At 39.2% G+C, this 24,705-nt stretch overlaps 3 protein-coding genes across 3 annotated transcripts; all 3 read right to left on the bottom strand.

The window, feature by feature from the left end:
• Positions 1-6,095: 6,095 nt before the first annotated feature.
• LOC125585096 (disease resistance protein RML1A-like) lies at positions 6,096-9,643 on the bottom strand. Its single transcript, XM_048753524.1, has 2 exons — positions 8,779-9,643; positions 6,096-8,690 (listed from the first exon to the last, which is right to left on the bottom strand). The coding sequence occupies exons 1-2, from the start codon at positions 9,255-9,257 to the stop codon at positions 7,442-7,444; spliced, it is 1,728 nt and encodes a 575-aa protein (XP_048609481.1). The 5' UTR covers positions 9,258-9,643; the 3' UTR covers positions 6,096-7,441.
• Positions 9,644-12,419: 2,776 nt separating this feature from the next.
• LOC106446992 (probable poly(ADP-ribose) glycohydrolase 2) lies at positions 12,420-15,280 on the bottom strand. Its single transcript, XM_013888831.3, has 9 exons — positions 14,940-15,280; positions 14,536-14,825; positions 14,240-14,450; positions 13,661-13,765; positions 13,456-13,574; positions 13,234-13,377; positions 12,941-13,148; positions 12,809-12,871; positions 12,420-12,722 (listed from the first exon to the last, which is right to left on the bottom strand). Exons 1-9 carry the CDS (start codon positions 15,222-15,224, stop codon positions 12,579-12,581), a joined length of 1,569 nt encoding a protein of 522 aa, XP_013744285.2. The 5' UTR covers positions 15,225-15,280; the 3' UTR covers positions 12,420-12,578.
• A 144-nt stretch (positions 15,281-15,424) lies between these two features.
• LOC106397052 (poly(ADP-ribose) glycohydrolase 1-like) lies at positions 15,425-23,043 on the bottom strand. The gene is made up of 20 exons (XM_013837594.3): positions 22,530-23,043; positions 22,251-22,436; positions 21,928-22,031; positions 21,382-21,586; positions 21,182-21,286; positions 20,994-21,112; positions 20,599-20,742; positions 20,316-20,448; positions 19,995-20,186; positions 18,812-19,153; positions 18,533-18,718; positions 18,210-18,313; positions 17,664-17,868; positions 17,464-17,568; positions 17,276-17,394; positions 16,881-17,024; positions 16,598-16,730; positions 16,277-16,468; positions 16,009-16,071; positions 15,425-15,817 (listed from the first exon to the last, which is right to left on the bottom strand). The coding sequence occupies exons 1-20, from the start codon at positions 22,776-22,778 to the stop codon at positions 15,665-15,667; spliced, it is 3,183 nt and encodes a 1,060-aa protein (XP_013693048.2). The 5' UTR covers positions 22,779-23,043; the 3' UTR covers positions 15,425-15,664.
• Between the last annotated feature and the right edge of the window lie 1,662 nt (positions 23,044-24,705).

Genomic DNA, 24,705 nt, shown 5'->3' on the forward strand with positions numbered 1-24,705 from the left:
CACACAAACAACCGGGTTCTCTCCCCCGACCCGGGTCGGAGGGACCGCCTGAAGACCACCGGAGGTTGCCCAAACCACCGGAACTACAAAGCAGCTACCAAAACCTCTGTAGTTGTTGCTCACAGTGATGGAAGACACCTTGAATGAGTCTGGATAAACTGGTTTGAAGATCTGTAGATTATAACGGGAATCCTGTTTAATCTTTCATGTTTTCGCAAGTTTAAGTTTAAGCTCCAATCCAACGAGGAATCTCGATCCTAATAACACCAACAAAACCCAGATTGATACAGCCATAGTTAGAATGGAAGGAAGACTCTCCAGAGAAGCAAAAGGTAAAGGGCTGGTGCAAACCCCACCCCCCCCCCCCCAACCGCCGCGTGCAGGGCGAATCAAAGCTCAAGCGTCTGACATCTCGGCACACACCCGTAAGCTGTCTCTAACGCTTATTGGAAGACTCACAAATCGGTCAGTTCAGAAGATTTGGTCCCTAATCCCACATTTTACGGAGCACTGGAAAGCTATGGGAAGGCCAGTCGGCTCTGATTTAGGAAATGGCCAATTCCAGTTTCAGTTTGAAAATGAAGCAGACCTACTTGCTGTCCTGGATAAAAGACCCTACCATTTCGCTAAATGGATGATAATCCTCCAGCGCTGGGAACCCACAGTAGATACCTCCTTTCCATCTCTTACCCCTTTTTGGATCAAGGTTCAAGGGATCCCCCTCCATTTGTGGAAAGAGGAGACTGTTAAGAGCCTAGGAGAAGACATAGGAATCTATGAAGAAGCGGAAATTACCGACTTCTCAATCAGGATGAGAGTTCAAATCAATGGGTTGCTACCTCTAATCAAATCTTCGGTCATAGAGTACCCCAATGGGGATGAGGTAACAGCAACTTTTGTCTATGAAAAACTTGAAAGAGATTGCCTGAAGTGCTTCAGATTGGACCATGAAGTTAAAGACTGCCTTGTGGCTAAACATGAGGCGCGCGCCCTACAACAAAAAGAACCTGTGTCCAACGCTTCAGTCATGGAACAGAGTAAACCTTGTGCTGCTCAACACCCAGAACCCTATCACTTCTCTACTGCTAGAGAGAACAGAACAGAGAATAGAAGCTACCAAGCATCTGACCGCTAGAGAGACTACCGTCATGATGCTAGACACGTACTAGATGCGCGTAGAAGGGATAGTTCAAGCCAGGAAAGTGTATCCAGACGACCCTACAAGGAACCGCCAAGAGACTGGCAGAGGTCAAATGACTTCAGATACCCTTACCATAGAGAATCTACTCCACAGCAAGGGGACTACTACGCTAGGAAATCAGCAGGAAGATGGGAAGAAAAGGAGAGACTAGGGTCCCATGACCGGTCTGCTCGACTTAATACGACAAGAACTAATCGACTTGAACAGCGAGAAGAATCTGGATCATCAAAGGAGGCTACGATCCAACCTGCAAGAGGGAATCCTCTTCGGGTCCAAAAGGATCTAGCTCCCCCTCCTGCTGCTTTTGAGGAAGCACTAGGAGAGGTCAGAGAAGTTATGTTACAATATACTCAATGCGCTGACCCATCGGAGAGTGCAGCAAGAAAAGAGAGATTCCGAAAAGCTGAAGAAGAGGGTCAACTAGAAGAAGCAGCGGCTCGTATGGTTCGTGCCCAAGGACCTACAACCGAGTTCTCCCTTAGGGTCACGTCTCCTGCCCCTCCTCCCATGGTTGAAGAACAACTATCTGCAGAGAGAATCCCTGCGGTCCTGAGATTGGGGCCCCCTTCTACTCCGATGGCGGAGGCTACTGTTACATTGCAGGAACCAGCTACAAAACGCAAACCGGGCCGACCCCCTGGAATAAAGAAACAACACGCAAGCCAGGTGAGCCCCAAACTGATTAAGGGGTCCTGCTCAAGGAAAAGGAAGACACAAGTGATAAAGCCCCCGCTTCCTAGGAGAAAAGTTAACAATGTTGCCGGTAAAGTGCGAACCCCAAAACCAAAAAGAGCAGGAACTTCCAGAGGACCCAGAGACTCTAGAGGCACTACAAGCTCGACCAAAAATTCCGAGAATCAACCACTTTGCAACCTGATCCCGACGGCCACAAAGAGAAGGGTGGATTTTCACAATCCGCCTTCTCTCGGTCCTTAAAGATACTAAGCTGGATATGTCAGGAGTTAGGGAACCCCCGGACAGTTCGACCTCTCCGGGAACTGAAGAAATCAAATTCCCCGGACATTACTTTCCTGATGGAGACCAAAAATCCCGATGCCTTCGTACTTTCGAAGACAGAGTCCCTACAATACGAAAACTCTCACCTGGTGGCTCCTGTGGGGCATGGAGCGGGCGGTCTTGCCCTCCTGTGGAAGCAAGAAGTTAATCTACAAGTTCTAAGCTCAAATGCTAACTGTATTGATACTCGGATTATATTTGAAGGAAAGACTTTCTATGCTTCTTTTATTTATGGGGACACAGACAAACCAAAAAGACGTCAGTTGTGGGATCACTTACTGAACCAAAACGCACGGGAAGCTCCGTGGTTTCTTACCGGAGACTTCAACGATCTACTCAGTAATGATGAAAAGAGTGGAGGGCCTATGCGAGCTGAGGGATCCTTTTCGGAGATGCGAACTTTCTTCTCGGAAGGAGACCTCTATGACTTACAACAGTCGGGGGACTTCTTATCTTGGAGAGGACAGAGAGGTGATCATTTCATCCGCTGTAGATTGGACCGAGCAGTGGCCAATAGCGACTGGGCAGAACTCTTTCCCAAGGCGAGATCACAGTACATGGCATATGAAGGCTCGGATCATAGACCGATAATCTCCTATTTTGAACCGAACAAGAAAAAACGAAGACCCATGTTCCGCTATGATAGACGTCTCAAAGACAACCCCGAGGTCAAGGAACTGGTCACACAAACCTGGAAAGAGGCGGGAGACTTGCCTGTCAATGACATAATTTCAAGAGTAAGGACTGCCATCTCTGAATGGAGTAAGCAACAAAGGCTCAATAGCAGAGCTCTTATCGAGAGGAAAAAAAAAGAGCTCGAAGCTGCCCTGTCTAGCGAAGAGAACAACGTCGGACCAATCACCAAGGTAACTGAAGAGCTAAACGCAGCATATCTGGCGGAAGAGAGCTATTGGAAACAAATAAGTAGACTGATGTGGCTCAGCCTTGGTGATAGAAATATGGGTTTCTTCCACGCCACGGCAAAGAACAGGAAGAGGATAAATGGCTTTCAGTCATCGAGAATGCTGATGGAACAAACGTCTATGAAGAGGACCAAATTTCCAAAGTCATTGTCAGCTATTTCGAGAGCCTCTTCACTGCCATGGACAGGAACAGAGAAGATACAGTGAATTACGCCTTATCGCCGATGGTGACTGAGGAAGAGAACCAACGGCTGATCTGCATACCAACAGCTGTAGAGATCAAAGACGCTATCTACTCTATCCACGCGGACAAGGCGCCGGGACCCGATGGATTCTCTGCGGGATTTTTTCACACCCACTGGCTGGAGATCGGCGAAGACATAGTTAAGGAGATCCAACTGATATTCGAAACAGCAACGCTCCCGCCAAAGATAAACGAGACCCATATTCGTCTTATCCCGAAGGTTCGTAGTCCGAAGACGGTAGTGGAGTATAGACCCATTGCCCTTTGCAATGTGTACTACAAAATTATCTCAAAGATCTTGACAAAGAGGCTCAAGCCCCTGCTGGATGGGATCATCTCCGAAAACCAGTCCGCATTCGTACCGGGACGAGCGATCTCATATAACGTTCTCATCACCCACGAGGTTCTCCACTACCTCAAGACTTCCAAAGCTGAGAAAAGATGCTCCATGGCGGTGAAGACGGACATGAGCAAGGCATATGACAGGCTCGAATGGGACTTCATCCGGCTCGTCTTCCAGCGCTTAGGTTTCCACCCGAAATGGATCGCGATGATCATGCAGTGTGTATCCACTGTTACCTACTCTTTCCTCATCAACGGCTCGCCTAGAGGAAGAGTTAACCCGACTAGAGGAATCCGTCAAGGAGACCCTCTCTCACCATACATTTTCTTATTGTGTAGTGAGGTACTTTTGGGCCTGTGTAACAAAGCACAAGAGGATGGTTCCTTAAGCGGAATCTGTGTAGCTCGAGGGAGTCCTCGACTAAACCATCTCCTCTTTGCAGGCGACACTATGTTTTTCATCAAAGCTACAAAGGAAACTAGCTTGGCGCTGAGTCGTTTACTAAAGAGATATGAAGAGGCATCGGGACAGTCTATTAACGCTGACAAGTCCTCCATTACTTTCTCTTGAAAGTCCCCAGGCTCGCTGAAACTGGCAGCAATGAACGCTCTGGGAATCCAAAAAGAAGGCAGCATAGGCAAATACCTCGGTCTCCCGGAGCACTTCGGGAGAAAGAATAGAGATATATTCTCCTCCACCATAGACAGGATCAAACAAAAGGCGAGTAACTGGTCGAATAGATATCTATCCTCGGCTGGGAAGATGATCATGCTGAAGAGTGTTCTGTCCCCTATACCATCTTACTCAATGACGTGCTTCAAGCTCCCGGTATCACTGTGTAAACGTATACAGTCTGAGCTTTCACGATTCTGGTGGGACAGACAGGCCGGAACCCGCAAAATGGCTTGGGTAGCCTGGGCAAAGATGGCTCTACCTAAAGAGCAAGGCGGTTTGGATTTTCGTGATATACAGAGTGTGAACGATGCATACCTTGCAAAGCTTAGTTGGCGGATCATGAACAACCCGGAAGGGCTACTAGCGCGTATTCTCATGGGAAAGTACTGTAATACAGAGAGCTTCCTTACCTGCCCAACACGAGCCTCATGCTCCCACGGGTGGCGCAGCATATTGGTGGGAAGAGACGTTATCATCAACGATGCAGGATGGGCGGTAGGAAACGGCTCCAGCTTGAACATTTGGGAGGCTCCATGGCTAAATCTCTCAAACCAGCAACGACCTATGGGCCCTGCTCCAGAACAGTACCAGAACTTAACTGTCTCAGACCTCTTTCTCCCAGAGAAAAATGATTGGGATGTGGAAAGAATACGACAGGTTCTCCCCTTCGAAGAAAAGTCCATCCTGACGATCAAACCAAGCTTAACAGGCACCCCGGACAAGCCAATTTGGCCGAAAAACGAGTCAGGAGAGTACTCTACTAAATCGGGGTATGCGGCTGTAAGCTCCAGAATCGCGAGTATAAATCCACCGGATATGAACCCCACCCCGTTTGACTGGAAGAAGAACGTGTGGAACCTACACACCGCGCCCAAAATAAAGCTTTTCCTATGGAAAATTTTTCATGGGGCTTTGCCGGTGGGAGAACAGCTCAGAGCAAGACAGATTAAGATCGATGGAAAGTGCAAAAGCTGCGGCTTACCTGAATCTATAGATCATCTTTTTCTCCATTGCAGCTTCAGCCAACAGGTTTGGAAATGCGTTCCGGTGTCTCCCGGAATTGAGATTAGCGGATCACTAGATTTAAGGTCGTTATGGGAAAGCTTTTGTCAACGTAAATCCCTTCCTCCTACGGGGGTTGGAGAGGGCCCTCTGGCCCCGTGGATCCTCCGGCAATTGTGGCTAGCTAGGAACAACTTGGTCTTTAATGACTGACGCTGCTCCTCAGATGAAGTCGTCTCCAAAGCGGTAGCAGCGGCGCGTGAGTGGACCCAGTGCCAACTAAAGATAGCTTCAGGGAAACCCAGAGCTCCGCCTCTGTATCCTACTGCAGATACAGCTATTGTTAAATCTGATGCGGCCTGGAAAGAGGACAAACAGCTTGCCGGACTCGGTTGGACCGTCGATGACGCAGAACTCAATGCTTCATATTCTGCCCCAGCACACCACGTTCGATCTCCTCTCATGGCGGAGGGACTGGCAATGAGAGAAGCCGTCTTGAAGTGTAAGGAACTTGGTATCTCGAAGGTGAGGTGTGAATCGGACTCGACAACCCTTATCAAATCTCTGAACTCGGAGACCTCCAGCGCGGAACTCTATGGTGTTGTAGCGGACATCATTGAGCTTGCCGCCTCTTTTAATTGCATCTCTTTTGTATGGATCCCTCGTGAGAGGAATGTAATAGCCGATAGCTTAGCAAAACATAGCTTACTAGATGAACTTGCCATTATGGCACCACCAAACATTGGTCACTAAATTTAATGAAGTTGTGTTTCAAAAAAAAAAATAATCTACTTTTATCTCTTTATAACAGACGGCAACAAAGTCAAACAAAGAACACGTTCTAGCTTGATTATATCTGTCTTCTTCTCCAAAACAAGCTTGCAGTGCTTCTAAGGAAATCGGAGAGATTCAAAACAGAGGAGGAGCCAGATCCAACAATCAACTCTAAAATCCATTGGTTATGATCCGAAAGAGTTTCCAAACTTCAGATCACCAAAGAGAATTTGATTTTCAATGACTAAGAAACCTCTAAAAGCTAAAGGAGCAAGAGACAACCAGCTGAGCATTCTGCAAACAACAGCATTGTCATCATCTTGCCTGCTGCTGTCGAACAGCTTTTGATGTTCCTCGCGAGTTACTGGAGTGTTCTTGATCTAATAGCTTCTGTTTCAGTCGGTTTTGTCTACCAAGATCTGGACACCACATTCAATAATTTCGAGGTTCTGAGACGTGGCGCTGAATTCAAACGAAGCCACCCGTCTTTGTCAAGCAAGTCGAAGGAAGATATAAGCATATGCTCTGTTTCTATTCTTTGGACACCCTCGGGTATGAGCTTCTCAGCGTAGCAATCGTTTATGCCTATGCGACACAATAACTCGGGAAAATCTTTTTCCATCTTCTCCTTAAGGGAAATTACGACACAAATCCTAAATCTTTTGAAATCTGAACGAATGATCAGGGAGTTTCCTACAGCTCGGTGATCAAACTCCACAGGTATTTTGCTTCCAGGTAGGCAATGCAATCGTCGTAATTACTCTGCTTGCTTCTCTGCCTAATTTGAAGCAGTTGGGGAAACAGAGAATCTCAATTGTAGAGTCAAAAGAGAAGGATACCGTCTCCAGCAATACAGAAGAGGCTACCATTAGACTTGTGAGCGAGCCAGGGAGCTCTGGCAGCGATGCAAGTTTCGTAACTGAAGCACTTTTAACCCATGAAGGTATTTGATGAACTCTGGAATTTTCTCAAGAGTTGGCACCCAGCTATATATACAGAGACGCCTAAGGCGAGACCAATGCCTAAATGAGTCAGGCACTTCTTCCAACATTGTTTCCATGACTAGGAGTGTAGTGATGTTGGTGGAAAGATCTGGAATTTTCCTCAAGTTCCGGCTTCCTATCAGCTTGAAAATTTTAAGAGATGCCAAATTACAGTGAGTCGGACCATGTTGTAGATTCAAACAGTTTGCCATAAACAAATACTTTAATTTATGAAGACTTCCAACAGAGCAACTTTCGCAGTTATCCAGAACCAAATCCTCAAGATTCGTAGCATTTGAAAGATCCGGGAATTCCTTCAGATGCTTGGACCCGTTCAGATTCATCTTCTTGAGATTTGTAAGATATATGATCATATGAGGAGGGTCTTTGCCAAATTATCCAGTTTAAAGGATTATCAAATATAGAAAAAGAAATTACCGAATCAGTTTCCAGGACATCACAAATCTCATGAGCATCAATTAAGATTTGGCGTTTCCAAGGCTCTTGTCTTTGAACAACTTGTGAACCCATTTGTTGTAGTAACTTGTGCATCACTACTTTTCCTTGGGTGGATATTTCTATTAGAGATTTATACGCCAGGGTTTTTAACCCTAAGTTACCCTCAGAGAGCATGGCCATCACATAATCGTCCTGCTCCAAGTTGAAAAAGCATGCAATGTGAAGAAATAAAGATTGATCATTCTCATGTAAATTGTCGTATCCAACTTTGAGTACTCTCTCGATATCTTGACAAAGGCTATTTTCTAGCCTATTCAGAATAACTTCCCACTCATTTTCTTTCTTTCCGCGCAAAGATGAACCCATGACACGGAGACCCAATGGAAGGTTGCTGCAAAGCTTTGTTACTCTTTCCACAAGTCTTCCAAAATTATAGGGCGGATAGCTCTGTCTAAAAGCAAATCTACTGAAGATCTGACGAGCTTCTTCTCTAGTTGGAAAATCCACATGGTATGTATTGCTGATACCATGTTGCTCCAAAATCTCTTGGTCTTCTGTGGTTACGATAATCCTGCTTCCAGGACCAAACCACCTAGTTTCATCAGCCAGAGCCTCAAGTTTCTTCAGGTCGTCCACATCATCAAGAACAATAAGCACTTTTAGGTCGCATAGTCTTTCCTGTATCGCACCTAAATGGTATAGTTTCATACTATTTTGGTTCAAAATCTTTGAAAGAAGGTTTCCTTGCAGATGCATCTTCAATCCATACTCGTCAAGGCCACTGTTACAGCTTCCCCTAATATTCTCCATAAAACAAGTAAGCTGGAAACTGCTAGAGAATCGGCTATGCAAAGCTCTGGCAATGGTAGTCTTGCCAATGCCTGTAGGGCCACAGATTCCAACTATCATAGCTTCGTCCTCATCATCATCATCTAAATGTAACGAAGACTGCATCTTCTTCAAATGTGTTTCAATACCCACCATGTCTTCAAAGTCTCTAGAGATTCTAGTGTTTAGTTTGTGTGAAACATCTCTAGCAATCTTTTCAATCATCATCGATTCATTGTCCCTAACAACGTAGAGAAATCACCATGTGAAATTTCACAAGGAAAATGCCCCAAACAGTAATATAAAATCCAAACTTAATTGAAACAAACCAGTTTAGAAAGTGTTCTCCAGCTATGTTTCCCACATTGGTCAAAGCCTGTCTCCATATTCGCATCTTCTCCTCTGTTTTCCCTTCACAAGCTTCATCGAAAGCAATCCCAAAATCTCTGGTCTGGTTCCGAACATGAGATGGATCTACTCCGTAAAAGACAGTCATCACAATTTGTCCCATACTTTCCTTGCACTTGAGAATCTCGACCAGCTCATCCAAACACCAGCTGGAAGAAGCATAGTTCTTCGAGAGCACCACGATGGAGATCCTGGATTCTCTAATCGCTTGTGTGAGTGCAGGAGCAATGGTTTGGCTTCTCTCGATCCACTGATCATCGAACATCGAAATCCCATTGCAACTAAACTGTTTGCGTACATGACTGAGCAGCGTTTTACGGACGTCCGGGCCGTGGAAGCTCGTGAAGACACGGTATCTCCAGGTTTGAGGTAAAGAAGAAGAAGAAGAGGAGGAAGCCATGAGACTAGGGTAACAAGGAAATTGCACAGATCAGATATACAAAGTTGTCTCTGGAGATGAAGTTTCTTTGCTTTTTTCAGTCGAGCTTTTTGTATCTTTGGTTTCGATTCAATAACCAAGTCAGTCTCCTCATGAGAGGAGAAAAATGTTGACCTCTTCCCTGAGTTAATATAATTATGTAGACCGGAACACATCACCTACAATCTAAAGAAAAATGCACACACAAACACTATCTAAATATTATCTCAAGTTCATAACTAGAAAACAAATCACACGCAAACTCTATCTGTATATTAGAAATTAGGATAACCTTTCGCGTTACGAAGAGGTGGTGTTAATTGGTAACAGGTGACTCACAGTCTCACAGTGACAAAATGGTCATGACCATCATAATTGAGATCTTCGATTGTCTTATATCTCATGTGAAGGGGAAATATGGGATAACAGCTTTTTTCATGCTCGCACTACGAAGTTAGCGAAAATAAATACCCAAACAATATTAACGTGCCAAAATATTCCTAAACTAAATAGGAATTTGAATTGCATACCTAAACTCATAATAAATAGGTAAAACATGTTTCGTAACTGACACGTGTCAGTCCATTTTAAAATGTATTGATTTATTTTTTAAAATTATTATCTTTTAGTTTTTGTCATTTTATTTGTTTGTAAAGTGCCACAAATAATTAAAATCATCAAATTGGCCTTATTTATAATTTCAAAATTGGAAATAAATTTTAATATATGGTGATATATAAAATAGAAATATTTTTTATCAAATAAAATAGATTTACTAATATAAATATATTATTATTATTTCATATTGAAATATTTGATACAAAAAATATTTAAATAAATAGAAAACAACATAAAAACAGTATCATAATTTAAAGCCTAATTTAATCTCACTAGTTCTTAAAGTTTATAAAATATTTTTTATATTTTCTTAGGTTATTTTAGTTGCAAATCTTATTATATGCTTGCGTGATATATATAATATAAATAAAATTAAAATTTTGTAATTTTTGTTTGTAGTTATCAAAACCAATACACTATGCATAATGTGTGCGCTTGACTCTAACCTAGCGCCGAATCAATTATTTGGTAATTATACGAGAATTAATCGGGAAATAGTTTTGTAAACTTTTTGTGTATTATTAATATTACATACTAGTTTTGTAGCAAAATAAAAATAATGTAATATGGTCTAGTGGTTAACTAGCCATTCTTTTCTTTTTATTAAGTAAGAGTGATATTATTAAAGATATCTACTGTAAAATCAAATTTCTAAAGAGTATTTTTAGTTATGTTGATTAAAATTTGAATGACTATATTTGTAAAAAAAATTTATATAAATATAAATTGAGTGGTATTTCTTGTAAATATTACATATGAGTAAGATTATTTATAATTAATTCTCATGTTTTAATAAGGTAGATAACATAGTTTGATAACTAAATTAATTAATATATTGTATATGATAACTATCTAAATTTCTGATAAATAATTAAATTTATTATTTAAATTTAATTAAAATCTGGTAAAAAAAATTGTACTTTTCAAATTAAAATTATAAATACGATAAATTTGATTATTTAAATTGTTTAAGGTATATTAACAAAAAATAGAATTATAGGGACTAAACTACAAAAAATTTAAAAAAAATAGTCCAAATCATCATATAACCGGATATAGACATGTTTTAGCTATTTATTATGAGTTTAGGTACGCAATTCAAATTCTTATTTAGTTTAGGAATGTTTTGTGGCACATTAATATTGTTTGGATATGTATTTTCTCTGGCTTCATAGTGGGGGCATGAATAAGCCGTTTTCCCGGGGAAATCTCCTGGCTTCTTTCAACCTTGACCATCCAACATCAAAAACCCATTGTAGTAAACTGTTTGCGTTACTCACAGAAAAAGTTTAAGACAATTTGAGGGAACAAAACCACACAATTCATACTGCATTTTTACTGGAAAGACATAGTAAAATAAACAAGTTTTATGACTAATGAGAGAAGAAGCTTAAAAAATATAGTCTTAAATTTTCTTCTCGATAATTTCAGAGCTTATGCCTTGTATATTGGATTAAATAAAGTACTTCTACTGTTTGAATTATACATAATTGTCCAAAAAGAGAAAGTTAAGACCCTTCTAAAAATTTTAAAAAATGTTTGGTTCTTTAAGTCTTGTAGGAAGCTAAACTTTTTTACTGTGCGGACCTTCAAGCTTTGAAAGACTCGAGCTCTGCTTTGAATTCAATAAAGATTTGAAATTTGGTTGATATATAAAACAAGACTTTCCTTTTCAGAGCTTCGGCAGCTTGCTATATGACATACCAACTTTGATCTTATACGGGTAATGAAAGCCAACGCAGTCACATTAGATGTGGTGAAATATTCATGATTGTTGTCAGCATATGAACCTTTCCTTCATATCTTCTCCAGTAACACTTAGGAAGAGCAGATTACTCATTTTCTTCCAGTTTCACTCATTAAAACACAATGAGATCAGCTGGGGATTGTTATAAAGACGTGGAACAGAATTGATGATGTTCACTATGACCTGAAACGGTTTCAAAATCTTTTGTTACTTACGGATCAAGCAAGTTGTTTCCTGATTTCAGATTACCCAGAGGATTAGATTTTCAATCACTGATAAACCTCAGGAGCTAAATACAAAAGAAACAACAAGAGTATTCTGCCACAATTACCGCGCCATCATTTTTGCCTGCTGATGTATTTGTGATGAACAACTCCTTTCTAGATTTTTGAGCCTTCTTCCCCATCTCTCAAACCTTAATTTTCCACGTGGTAATGGGAGAGACTGAAGCAGATGAAGAGCCAACTCCAACAGTTTATGTGTTCTTTTCCTTTGACATTGTCTACTTCGAATACCTTCTCTGATTTCAAGTCACATAGTCTATCACTATTGCAAGGGTCTCCAGGCACTTTTATGGGTTCATCCTCACAGTTTCCACCATTTTTCACTTCAGACACTTGGTTTAACCTAGATTCATCGCTCCCATCGATGCTTATGGGAGCGATGAATCTAGGTTAAACCAAGTCAGCTCATTCAAATGAATTTTTTGGTTATTCTTTTTTCCTTATTGTTGGTGATTTGCGTTTCAATATGGTTTAACTATGTGGTTGAGTAAATGCTTTAACCAGGATAAACCAATTATTTACACAAAGGAAAGATATAATCCACGCAAATACAATGCAGCAAAGAAACAACAAATAAACAGACTTAAGATTGTCATAAAACAGATAAGAGAAATGTGATCTCATAGTATTAAGAAAAGAAGATGTAGCTTCTACTCAATTGGTGGCAGAGAGTGAGGCCATGAACCAAGAGAAGAAGCCAAGCCTTGTGCTTCTGCTTAACCTCTCTGCAGAATACTCCACTAGCTTACTCCAAAGCTCTCCTACCTTCATTTCTTGCAGACCAATCCTTTCAATCACCTGAAAAGCTTATACTGTATATATAACATGCTTTCTTAAGGTCTTGAGATAGTGATGTAGTTTCAATGAGTTAGGATTCTAATAACCTGATTGACATTTTGCAAGGCTTGAAGTCCAAATGTGTAGTATGACATGAATGGTCTTCCAGACTGGAGAAAGTAGATTGAGAGTGTTATAGAATGATAACTGTTTTTTACAAGAGAAGCAATGAAGCGTACCTGTGAAATGGCAAGCCACTGAAGCATGATCTTTACTTCTGGATCGCCTCCAAACACACCGCAACCCCAGTTCCCTGTAGCTACACCAATCTTCTCTTCATGATCATCCATACACCATCTTTTTGAGCTTTCTACAGCTGACGATGGAGGAGGACCAGCTTGATGTTTACATTGATGCAAGTATCCGCTAAAGGCCTTGTTAATCTCTCTATAGACCAAACAGGAGTAACTGAGAAATTTACAAACCTTAAACTAGATGAAAAGAAAGGACCTAAGAGGCAAGTTTTGATTACCGAAGTAGGCGCTCAGGTTTGTACTGTGTACTTCCTGGGTTGGGAAGTGCATCTATCGCTATGACTCTTGTCTTTCTCCTCTTGAAAGCGTCAAAGTCTTTCTCGTCTGTGTAATCGCCAGCGTATTGGAACGAAGGTCCATACCTAAATGGTGCCACCATGTGTTAGATGAAGACTATTAATAAGCTTAGCATCTACTTAAGTTCACTGGTGGGTACTTACCCTGTGTAACGTGAAAATCTTTCAACACCAACAATCTCAATAGCTTCATTTACATCCATACGTGGCAAGAAGATCATCCCGGCTATAAGTTCTGGATTAATCACAAACCTTATTTCTTCCTACACAGGAAGACGTTTTGACATGTTCATAAGATGGTAGCGTTTGCAGAGAAATGGAGAAAGAAGGGAGGTAACAAGTCATATACCTGTAGAGTATCATAACTCAGAGTAAGGCCTCCAATATACTCATCTGCAAAATCCACTTCAAGAGCTTCACCAGGTTGATCTTCTATAGCTCCTGAGGTATGAATCTACTCCAGTAAAAAAATGGATTAAAAGGATGATATACTAAAGTAGGCTGGAACTTTGAACCGAACTGAACCAAAATTTTGGTTAGTTCGGTTTGATTCGGCAGGTTTAAAAAACTTGGTTTTTGATTTGGTAATTTCGATTTTTCATAAAAGAAAAATTTTGTTAGCCAAATTTTGAACCAAACTAACCGAATTAACCAAAATTTCGAATCGAAATAACCAAACTAGCTGAGTTTTTAACTAAACTAACCAGAATTACCCAAATCTAACTGAGTTTTTAACCAAAATATAATGGAAACCAAAAACTTCGGTTAGTTTCGGTAAAAAATTAAAAACCGAACAGAACTGAACTTTTTCAGGTTCAATTTGGCAAGATTTTGGTCGAACGGAACTACCCGAACCCGCAAGCCTAAACTAAAGCATACTTACAAAATCGTCTAAAAGAAATGAATTCAACTAGTGTTTCGATGTTACCTCAACGGAGCAAAGCGGGGTGGTGGATTTGGCCCAGTACTCAGCGTCAGGATAAGAAACATAGTGAGGATTATGTTTGTGTCCTCGCGGAAGAACTTTCCTCTCAAATGAAACAAAGCCGGTGGGCATACATTGACATACTCTTTCAAAGTAATGGAGAAGACATCTTATTTTGTTTTCCCGCTTCGAGCAGTAACTCATAAACGGAAACCTTTAAAAAAAAACAAAAGTAGGATTTGTTACTTCCAGGCAGTGTATAGTTGTGACTTGTAAGGATAAGAAAGGAGCCAACATACCAAATCAAATCATCAAAGTTGATGCTTTGAAGATGCTTTGAGCGTCTGTCAGCTTCAGGAAACAAACAAAAGAAGGAACATGCAAGAAGAGCTGCAATCAACTCCTGGCTAAGAAACACGACGCCAGCTTCTTGAGGGGCTAATAGGCGAAGGCCGGATGTAACTCCATCAAGAACATGGTCTGCATTCTGATAATGCGTTTCTAACATTGAAGGTAACTGGAGAAGTAATCCGCACAACGCAGGAACCACCTCACCAAAAAACTTAGCTGATTCTTCTCTGGAAATTTTCTGCATCACAAGAAAACAATCTTTTGTGAGGCCATGCCATTTCTTAATGAGACAATGAATTAAGAAACAAAATAAAAACAAGAGGATAGATGAAAAGATAATAAGAATTGTTACCTTGTCAAAGAAAGTAGCATACCCTTGTAGTAATGGATTAGGTGAGAGATCACATGCATCCAAGGAGAGGGACTTGCGCATGTTCGTGATATGCGAGGCAAGAACCTCGCCAGAGTTGACCATAGACTTGGTCGGTCCCTCGGAGATTGTTTGGAGCTCTTGCTCAACAGAAGGTGGCCAGGCTAGAGATGAAGACTGAGCCACAAGAGGCAAATACTTAAGAAACGACCCAAGATATTCCTTCTTCTCCATCCTTTTCGCCTTTCCAAATTTCCAGAAAGACATTTACAAAGCAGAAGATAAAAGTATGGAATGGACTAAAGGAGAAGAAATAATTATCTGAGGTTGTATATATATATATCTACTTTTATCTCTTTATAACAGACGGCAACAAAGTCAAACAAGAACAGGTTTTACTCAGAGACTCAGTCTACATTCATTTACTCTGTCAACAAATGTTTGTGTAACCGGGAAATTTCAGCATATAACAAGACAAAAGAAGTTGTTTCATTCAAATATTAAGAGTGATTCAAACAATTGACCAGTACCACCATACAGCAGCATGACTACTGCACTTAATGAATGATGCTTGATGATCAGACTAGTGATAATACAACTTAGTTGAAAATAATCACTTTTACATATCTGTGTGGGAAAACGCTTAGGTACAGTTTGAAATGCGGCAATCGACTTGATCAAGGCGAATTTGCAGAGAGTCAAGACGGCTAGATGGCCTCATTGTTGCTACATAGAGATGGAAGTAGCCAAGAGAAGAAGCCAAGATGTGTTTGCTTGTACAGCCTTTGAGCAGAATATTCTAGCATCATGTTCCAGAGATCTCCAACGGTCCAATCATGGGAAAGGATCCACTTGGTCACCTGCCCTTGCAAGATGATATATTAGTTGTAAGTACACACACGGCCTAAACAGTCCTATACACTAGATACTCCATTCCGCTTACTACAGACCCAATTCTTAGTAAATATCAGCTCTGAAAGTAGAGGAGGAAAAGAAGAATATGAAAAAGAGGATTTAGATTTGTGGAGTTTTAAAGAGCAAGAGAGGTTACCTGATCTAGGTTTTCGAGGGCCTGCGCTCCAAAAGTATAGTATGATATAAATGGTCTCCGCGCCTGGAAAGTAGACATGACCAAGTCAAGAAACAGGCATCAAATGAAAACCGCTATATATCTCATCTTCCAAACCAAAAATCTGAGTTTAATTCTAGAAAGTATTAGTCAGGACTCAAAACTGACGAGGGGTGCGTCTTCAAGTCAAAAAACACACACTAAGTTCATGGTCTTAGAGAGAAGTAATAACTATGATGAGAAATGGTACCCGGGAGGCAGCAAGCCATTGGATCATAGCCTTTAGTTCTGGGTCTCCTCCAAAAACCCCACACCCCCAATTCCCAGTCGCCACACCAACAGCTTCATGATCCATGCAATCGGATCCTTCCACATCTCTGACAAAATTGCTAGCTTGTTTTTGTCTATTTGTCTCGGCATCATCCAATGCAGCTCCATGAGACTGTACCAGCAGCATCAGACAAAAACAAAAAGAGTCTGAAACTTTTACTTTCGAAAAGATTTACCTAAATAATGCCTACAAGGCCACAAATGAAAAAGGGCACTACAGATTTGTAGCAAAAGTTCCAACCGTTGAGGTTTCTGTATGCAAGAGACCAGAATCTTCGTCGTTACTGGCAAGCTGAATTTCATTGTCTCCTTTATTCTGGTGCTGCCAAGATTTTCTTTGAATTAAAAAGCCACATAGAGCCTTGTTAATCTCCCTGCAAAAGACAAAAATAGAGGAAAAAAAAGACATTAGATTTCAAGTGTAAAGAGAATCAAAGAGTAGAAAAGCCTCCAAAATGTCAAATAAACACAAACTTTAGATTATCTAAAGAACCTATGAATCCCCAAAAGAAGGTTTCACATACCGCAGAAGGCATATATCTTTAAAGTGTCTCATCTTCGGGGCACATAATGCATCTATTGCAACAATTCTGGTTCTTCGCCTTTTGAAAGCATCCACTGTCTTCTTGTCAATGTAGTCACCAGCAAACCGAAACGAAGATGCATACCTACAGCAGAAAGAAGGGCAATAACTATAAAGAATCAACCATTATTCAAACCTTGGTGATATAGATGCCAACCATTTCTACGTCATAAAACATATAGTTTAGTTGCACACTTCCATTACTATAATTCAGCGGTGACCAAAACAGGATTTTTACAGACTGACATGCAACGAGCTTACTGGTCCATAGAACTATCAATCTACATAGGTTAACAAGTAAACATAGAACGATGCTACAGAACTACAAAATCTCACCCTGTGTAACATGAAAATCTTTCTGCACCAACTATTTCTATAGCCTCATTGTCATCCATGCGAGGCAAGAAAAGCATGCCAGCGATTAATTCAGGGTTGATCATGAAGCGTATCTCCTCCTGCAGAAGAATCCGTTTAGAAGTCTTTTATACCCAAAAAGGAACGAATATGCATTATGAGTCTCAAACCTGTACGCACCCCCTATTCAGGGAACCACCTCCAAGATACTTGTTTGCGAAGTCCACTTCCAGAGCATTGTCAGATTGATCTTCTATCAGCCCAGAAGAGTGAACCTAAAACATTCAAAGCTGTTGGAATATCTAATCTACAAGCATTTGCAAATATTTTGGCGCAAAAGTAAGTAATGTTACAACCTTATTATAATTACCTTAAAAGCACAAAGGGAGATGTCAGACTTGCTCCAAAAATCAGCGTCAGGAGCAGTGGTAGAAGAATTGGGGTATTCGGCTGGAAGAATCTTGCGTTCAAATGAAACAGTCCCAGTGGGCATACAGGAGCAGACCCTTTCGAAGTAATGCATGATACACCGTATCTTGCTTTCATGACTTTCACTGTAACTTTCATAAAGGCTCCTGAAAAGCAAATGAAACTATGATGTCTCACTGCATCTATAAGAATTTGAAGACTTCAAACAGACTTACTCAATTGGACACAAGACAAGATGGTGGCCAGCTTAACAAGTGAGCTTTCAATGGATAGTGAAGCCCATGTAGGATCTCTAGATGGTTTACTTTATTTAATGACATAAAAATCAAAAGTTCCTTTCTTTCAAAGAACTTGTTTGATCACTTATCACTTAGGCTAAATAAAACAGACTTTTAAATATTACACATTTCTTCCATACCTATAACCAATGTAGGCCTAATAGTTAGGAAAAGTTTAGAAGTCAAAGAGAGAGAGAGAGATCACATACGCAAACAAGTTATCAAAGTTGATGACTGAAAGGTCTTTTGCACCTCTATTAGAAACTGGAAACAAACAAAAGAAACCGCAGGCAAGAAGAGCTCCAATTAACTCCTGCAAAGTTGAAAGTGCAATGGACATGTAAGGAAAGCAGATAATCCACAGAGACTAACACTACATCTTCAACAAAACCAGATCACTACTCTTCCAAACACATGTTCCACTAACCTAATAAAATCTAACAAATAAACTATGCAAAAAACCAAAAGAACAAAACTTTCATATCTAACAAACTCGCAACATCATGTAGTTAATAGCACTTTGAATCAATACCTGGCTGAGGAAAACTACGCCAGCTTGTTGGGGCGCTAACAACCGCAAACCCGTCTTCACTCCACTAACAACATCATCAGCCTTCTGAAAATGCATTTCCAATAGAGATGGAAGCTGAAGGAGCAACCTCGCCAACGCCGGGATAATCTCATCGAACCATCTCTTTGATTCTCTCCCATGAATCAGCTGCAAGTATATAAAGATGAAACCTTTTAATCCCACTACTTAAACCCATCACAAGAAAATTCGATTTTGCATGTAAAAAAACAAATCACTCACTTCGTCGAAGAGGAGGGCGTAGCCTTGAGGAGCAGAGGGGGAGAGAAGGCGAGCTGATAGGGAGAGTGATTGTCTCATATCGGAAATGGCTTGCCATAGAACTTCTCCTGAGTCGACTCGGCTGTGAGACGGGCCTTCGGACATGGCTTTAAGGGCTTCCACCACGCGCGGTGGCCAATAGAGAGAGGATGAACGGATGAGAAGCGGGAGGTAGGGGAGAATGGAGTTGAGATCGTCCCGGCTCTCCATTTTCGGATTCTCTGATCTCGCTTGGTCTTGGAAAGAGTATGCGAATCGCTTCTGCGACAAGTTTCTGCCGCCGCTCGGAGAGAAACTTGAAGTCTGTGAAAAAGTCAAAGAGTGAGGACGACGGCGGGGTGAACCAGTTTGCTTGAACCGGGAAGTTGAACTTAACCGAAATGAACCGGTTCACCCCGGTTTGCTATGTGGTTTATCGCTTTGGTTTTCGTGATTTATCCACAGCTTTTAGCCCAAGACCAATCAAATCCTATAATAAAAATCGAATAGAATGTGTATCCAAATGATACATTTAGATATTTATTTCTTTATTAAAGAAAATCAATTAAAAATTGAATAAAGCTTTCTTATTTAAATATTGTTATATTCGCATTTTTATTGTATTTTCTCAGTATATATGTAATAATTTGATTTTGAAATTTTGTATCTTTAGATTTAAAATTATGGATAGATTAATTTGTCAAAAAAATTATGAAAATTTATTAAAAGCATTTCTAAGTTTCTTCAACTTTTAAAAGGTTAGTAAACTTCCTTCTTGAAATTGACCAGCATCCGAAATATTTGTTTCAAAGTCGATCTTTTACCCAAATTAATAAGTACTAGGTTAAGATCCGCATCTTGCGCGGGATCAACATTATATATATAAATTATTTTATGTATTAAATATTTTTACATATTATAAAATAATAAATATATATTAAATTATTAAAAGTCAGTAACTATTAAATATATAATTAAATTGCTGTGAACAAATAATCAATTTTATTTATATATATATCTCATCTTCCAAACCAAAAATCTGAGTTTAATTCTAGAAAGTATTAGTCAGGACTCAAAACTGACGAGGGGTGCGTCTTCAAGTCAAAAAACACACACTAAGTTCATGGTCTTAGAGAGAAGTAATAACTATGATGAGAAATGGTACCCGGGAGGCAGCAAGCCATTGGATCATAGCCTTTAGTTCTGGGTCTCCTCCAAAAACCCCACACCCCCAATTCCCAGTCGCCACACCAACAGCTTCATGATCCATGCAATCGGATCCTTCCACATCTCTGACAAAATTGCTAGCTTGTTTTTGTCTATTTGTCTCGGCATCATCCAATGCAGCTCCATGAGACTGTACCAGCAGCATCAGACAAAAACAAAAAGAGTCTGAAACTTTTACTTTCGAAAAGATTTACCTAAATAATGCCTACAAGGCCACAAATGAAAAAGGGCACTACAGATTTGTAGCAAAAGTTCCAACCGTTGAGGTTTCTGTATGCAAGAGACCAGAATCTTCGTCGTTACTGGCAAGCTGAATTTCATTGTCTCCTTTATTCTGGTGCTGCCAAGATTTTCTTTGAATTAAAAAGCCACATAGAGCCTTGTTAATCTCCCTGCAAAAGACAAAAATAGAGGAAAAAAAAGACATTAGATTTCAAGTGTAAAGAGAATCAAAGAGTAGAAAAGCCTCCAAAATGTCAAATAAACACAAACTTTAGATTATCTAAAGAACCTATGAATCCCCAAAAGAAGGTTTCACATACCGCAGAAGGCATATATCTTTAAAGTGTCTCATCTTCGGGGCACATAATGCATCTATTGCAACAATTCTGGTTCTTCGCCTTTTGAAAGCATCCACTGTCTTCTTGTCAATGTAGTCACCAGCAAACCGAAACGAAGATGCATACCTACAGCAGAAAGAAGGGCAATAACTATAAAGAATCAACCATTATTCAAACCTTGGTGATATAGATGCCAACCATTTCTACGTCATAAAACATATAGTTTAGTTGCACACTTCCATTACTATAATTCAGCGGTGACCAAAACAGGATTTTTACAGACTGACATGCAACGAGCTTACTGGTCCATAGAACTATCAATCTACATAGGTTAACAAGTAAACATAGAACGATGCTACAGAACTACAAAATCTCACCCTGTGTAACATGAAAATCTTTCTGCACCAACTATTTCTATAGCCTCATTGTCATCCATGCGAGGCAAGAAAAGCATGCCAGCGATTAATTCAGGGTTGATCATGAAGCGTATCTCCTCCTGCAGAAGAATCCGTTTAGAAGTCTTTTATACCCAAAAAGGAACGAATATGCATTATGAGTCTCAAACCTGTACGCACCCCCTATTCAGGGAACCACCTCCAAGATACTTGTTTGCGAAGTCCACTTCCAGAGCATTGTCAGATTGATCTTCTATCAGCCCAGAAGAGTGAACCTAAAACATTCAAAGCTGTTGGAATATCTAATCTACAAGCATTTGCAAATATTTTGGCGCAAAAGTAAGTAATGTTACAACCTTATTATAATTACCTTAAAAGCACAAAGGGAGATGTCAGACTTGCTCCAAAAATCAGCGTCAGGAGCAGTGGTAGAAGAATTGGGGTATTCGGCTGGAAGAATCTTGCGTTCAAATGAAACAGTCCCAGTGGGCATACAGGAGCAGACCCTTTCGAAGTAATGCATGATACACCGTATCTTGCTTTCATGACTTTCACTGTAACTTTCATAAAGGCTCCTGAAAAGCAAATGAAACTATGATGTCTCACTGCATCTATAAGAATTTGAAGACTTCAAACAGACTTACTCAATTGGACACAAGACAAGATGGTGGCCAGCTTAACAAGTGAGCTTTCAATGGATAGTGAAGCCCATGTAGGATCTCTAGATGGTTTACTTTATTTAATGACATAAAAATCAAAAGTTCCTTTCTTTCAAAGAACTTGTTTGATCACTTATCACTTAGGCTAAATAAAACAGACTTTTAAATATTACACATTTCTTCCATACCTATAACCAATGTAGGCCTAATAGTTAGGAAAAGTTTAGAAGTCAAAGAGAGAGAGAGAGATCACATACGCAAACAAGTTATCAAAGTTGATGACTGAAAGGTCTTTTGCACCTCTATTAGAAACTGGAAACAAACAAAAGAAACCGCAGGCAAGAAGAGCTCCAATTAACTCCTGCAAAGTTGAAAGTGCAATGGACATGTAAGGAAAGCAGATAATCCACAGAGACTAACACTACATCTTCAACAAAACCAGATCACTACTCTTCCAAACACATGTTCCACTAACCTAATAAAATCTAACAAATAAACTATGCAAAAAACCAAAAGAACAAAACTTTCATATCTAACAAACTCGCAACATCATGTAGTTAATAGCACTTTGAATCAATACCTGGCTGAGGAAAACTACGCCAGCTTGTTGGGGCGCTAACAACCGCAAACCCGTCTTCACTCCACTAACAACATCATCAGCCTTCTGAAAATGCATTTCCAATAGAGATGGAAGCTGAAGGAGCAACCTCGCCAACGCCGGGATAATCTCATCGAACCATCTCTTTGATTCTCTCCCATGAATCAGCTGCAAGTATATAAAGATGAAACCTTTTAATCCCACTACTTAAACCCATCACAAGAAAATTCGATTTTGCATGTAAAAAAACAAATCACTCACTTCGTCGAAGAGGAGGGCGTAGCCTTGAGGAGCAGAGGGGGAGAGAAGGCGAGCTGATAGGGAGAGTGATTGTCTCATATCGGAAATGGCTTGCCATAGAACTTCTCCTGAGTCGACTCGGCTGTGAGACGGGCCTTCGGACATGGCTTTAAGGGCTTCCACCACGCGCGGTGGCCAATAGAGAGAGGATGAACGGATGAGAAGCGGGAGGTAGGGGAGAATGGAGTTGAGATCGTCCCGGCTCTCCATTTTCGGATTCTCTGATCTCGCTTGGTCTTGGAAAGAGTATGCGAATCGCTTCTGCGACAAGTTTCTGCCGCCGCTCGGAGAGAAACTTGAAGTCTGTGAAAAAGTCAAAGAGTGAGGACGACGGCGGGGTGAACCAGTTTGCTTGAACCGGGAAGTTGAACTTAACCGAAATGAACCGGTTCACCCCGGTTTGCTATGTGGTTTATCGCTTTGGTTTTCGTGATTTATCCACAGCTTTTAGCCCAAGACCAATCAAATCCTATAATAAAAATCGAATAGAATGTGTATCCAAATGATACATTTAGATATTTATTTCTTTATTAAAGAAAATCAATTAAAAATTGAATAAAGCTTTCTTATTTAAATATTGTTATATTCGCATTTTTATTGTATTTTCTCAGTATATATGTAATAATTTGATTTTGAAATTTTGTATCTTTAGATTTAAAATTATGGATAGATTAATTTGTCAAAAAAATTATGAAAATTTATTAAAAGCATTTCTAAGTTTCTTCAACTTTTAAAAGGTTAGTAAACTTCCTTCTTGAAATTGACCAGCATCCGAAATATTTGTTTCAAAGTCGATCTTTTACCCAAATTAATAAGTACTAGGTTAAGATCCGCATCTTGCGCGGGATCAACATTATATATATAAATTATTTTATGTATTAAATATTTTTACATATTATAAAATAATAAATATATATTAAATTATTAAAAGTCAGTAACTATTAAATATATAATTAAATTGCTGTGAACAAATAATCAATTTTATTAATCCAAAAAATATTTTTTTAATATTTGATAGGATATGTTATTAAATTTAAATGATACTAACATAGATAATATATTTTAGTATATTTTTAATATTAATGTCTATTAAATGATGATTTCTACTCATATAGTTTTTTTGATCATTTGTATCTTTTATAGAAAAAAATTTAAATTACTGATAACAAAATTTTCATTGTGGGATTAATAGTTTTACTAATTTATAATTTAAAAAAAAAATAATTTGTCAATGATCGTTCAAAACTTTTATCAAAAAAGTTGTTCAAAGTAAATTTTGAAACTAAAATATTGTATTTTATATGGTGTAGAGTTTAATTTAAAACGATATATTTATTAATCTTAATAATTAATTAAATTAGACTTTTTACTTATATAATTTTTGTAATCATTTGTATTTTGTCATAACAAAAATTTTAAACCATCGATCATAAAATGTGAATGTGAGACTTTTAACAGTTTTAGTAATTTATAACTGTTTGAAAAAATTCAAATATAAGATATACATAAAAATCTAAATTTTTTATTATATGGTTATTGTGGTTGTTTAATTTATTTAATAGTTTAAAATTAAATAAATATGATAGAAGATACACTATTTTTTATCAAATCTTTATTATTCAAAATCATTAATTGTCATATATACTTTAGTCATATTAGGCAATTCCGTAAATTTTATTTAAGGAAATGATAAAGTACATTAATGATGAATTTATTGTTAGTTTAATAAAAAGCTTATTATATAATTAGATGGACCAATATATTTCTCTAATGATTCTAAGAATCATTCTATTGATGACATGTGGGTACAAAAAAAAGTTGAAATGCTTCTCAAATAACATATAGGGGATTCGGGTAGTAGATTTTAGGAGGATTTGCCAAATATGACTCAAAATTTGATTTTAAATACAAAACTATATCCAAAGTTGAATCAAATGCAAAACTAACCTAAAAGCTTTGTGAAATTACAGTCATCCCTTTGTGACCAAACAAAAAAACATAACTCATTTTTACGAATATAGCCCCAAAAAATCGTCTGAGTCTTCTGATAGATTGTAAGTCGTTTAGACGACTTCCAAGGAAGTCTTCTGGTGTAGTCGATCTTAAAAATAATTTTAAAAATTTTTTAAAAATATTT

Source organism: Brassica napus, chromosome C4 (genome assembly GCF_020379485.1).
Source record: "Brassica napus cultivar Da-Ae chromosome C4, Da-Ae, whole genome shotgun sequence".
Taxonomy (NCBI): Eukaryota; Viridiplantae; Streptophyta; class Magnoliopsida; order Brassicales; family Brassicaceae; genus Brassica; species Brassica napus.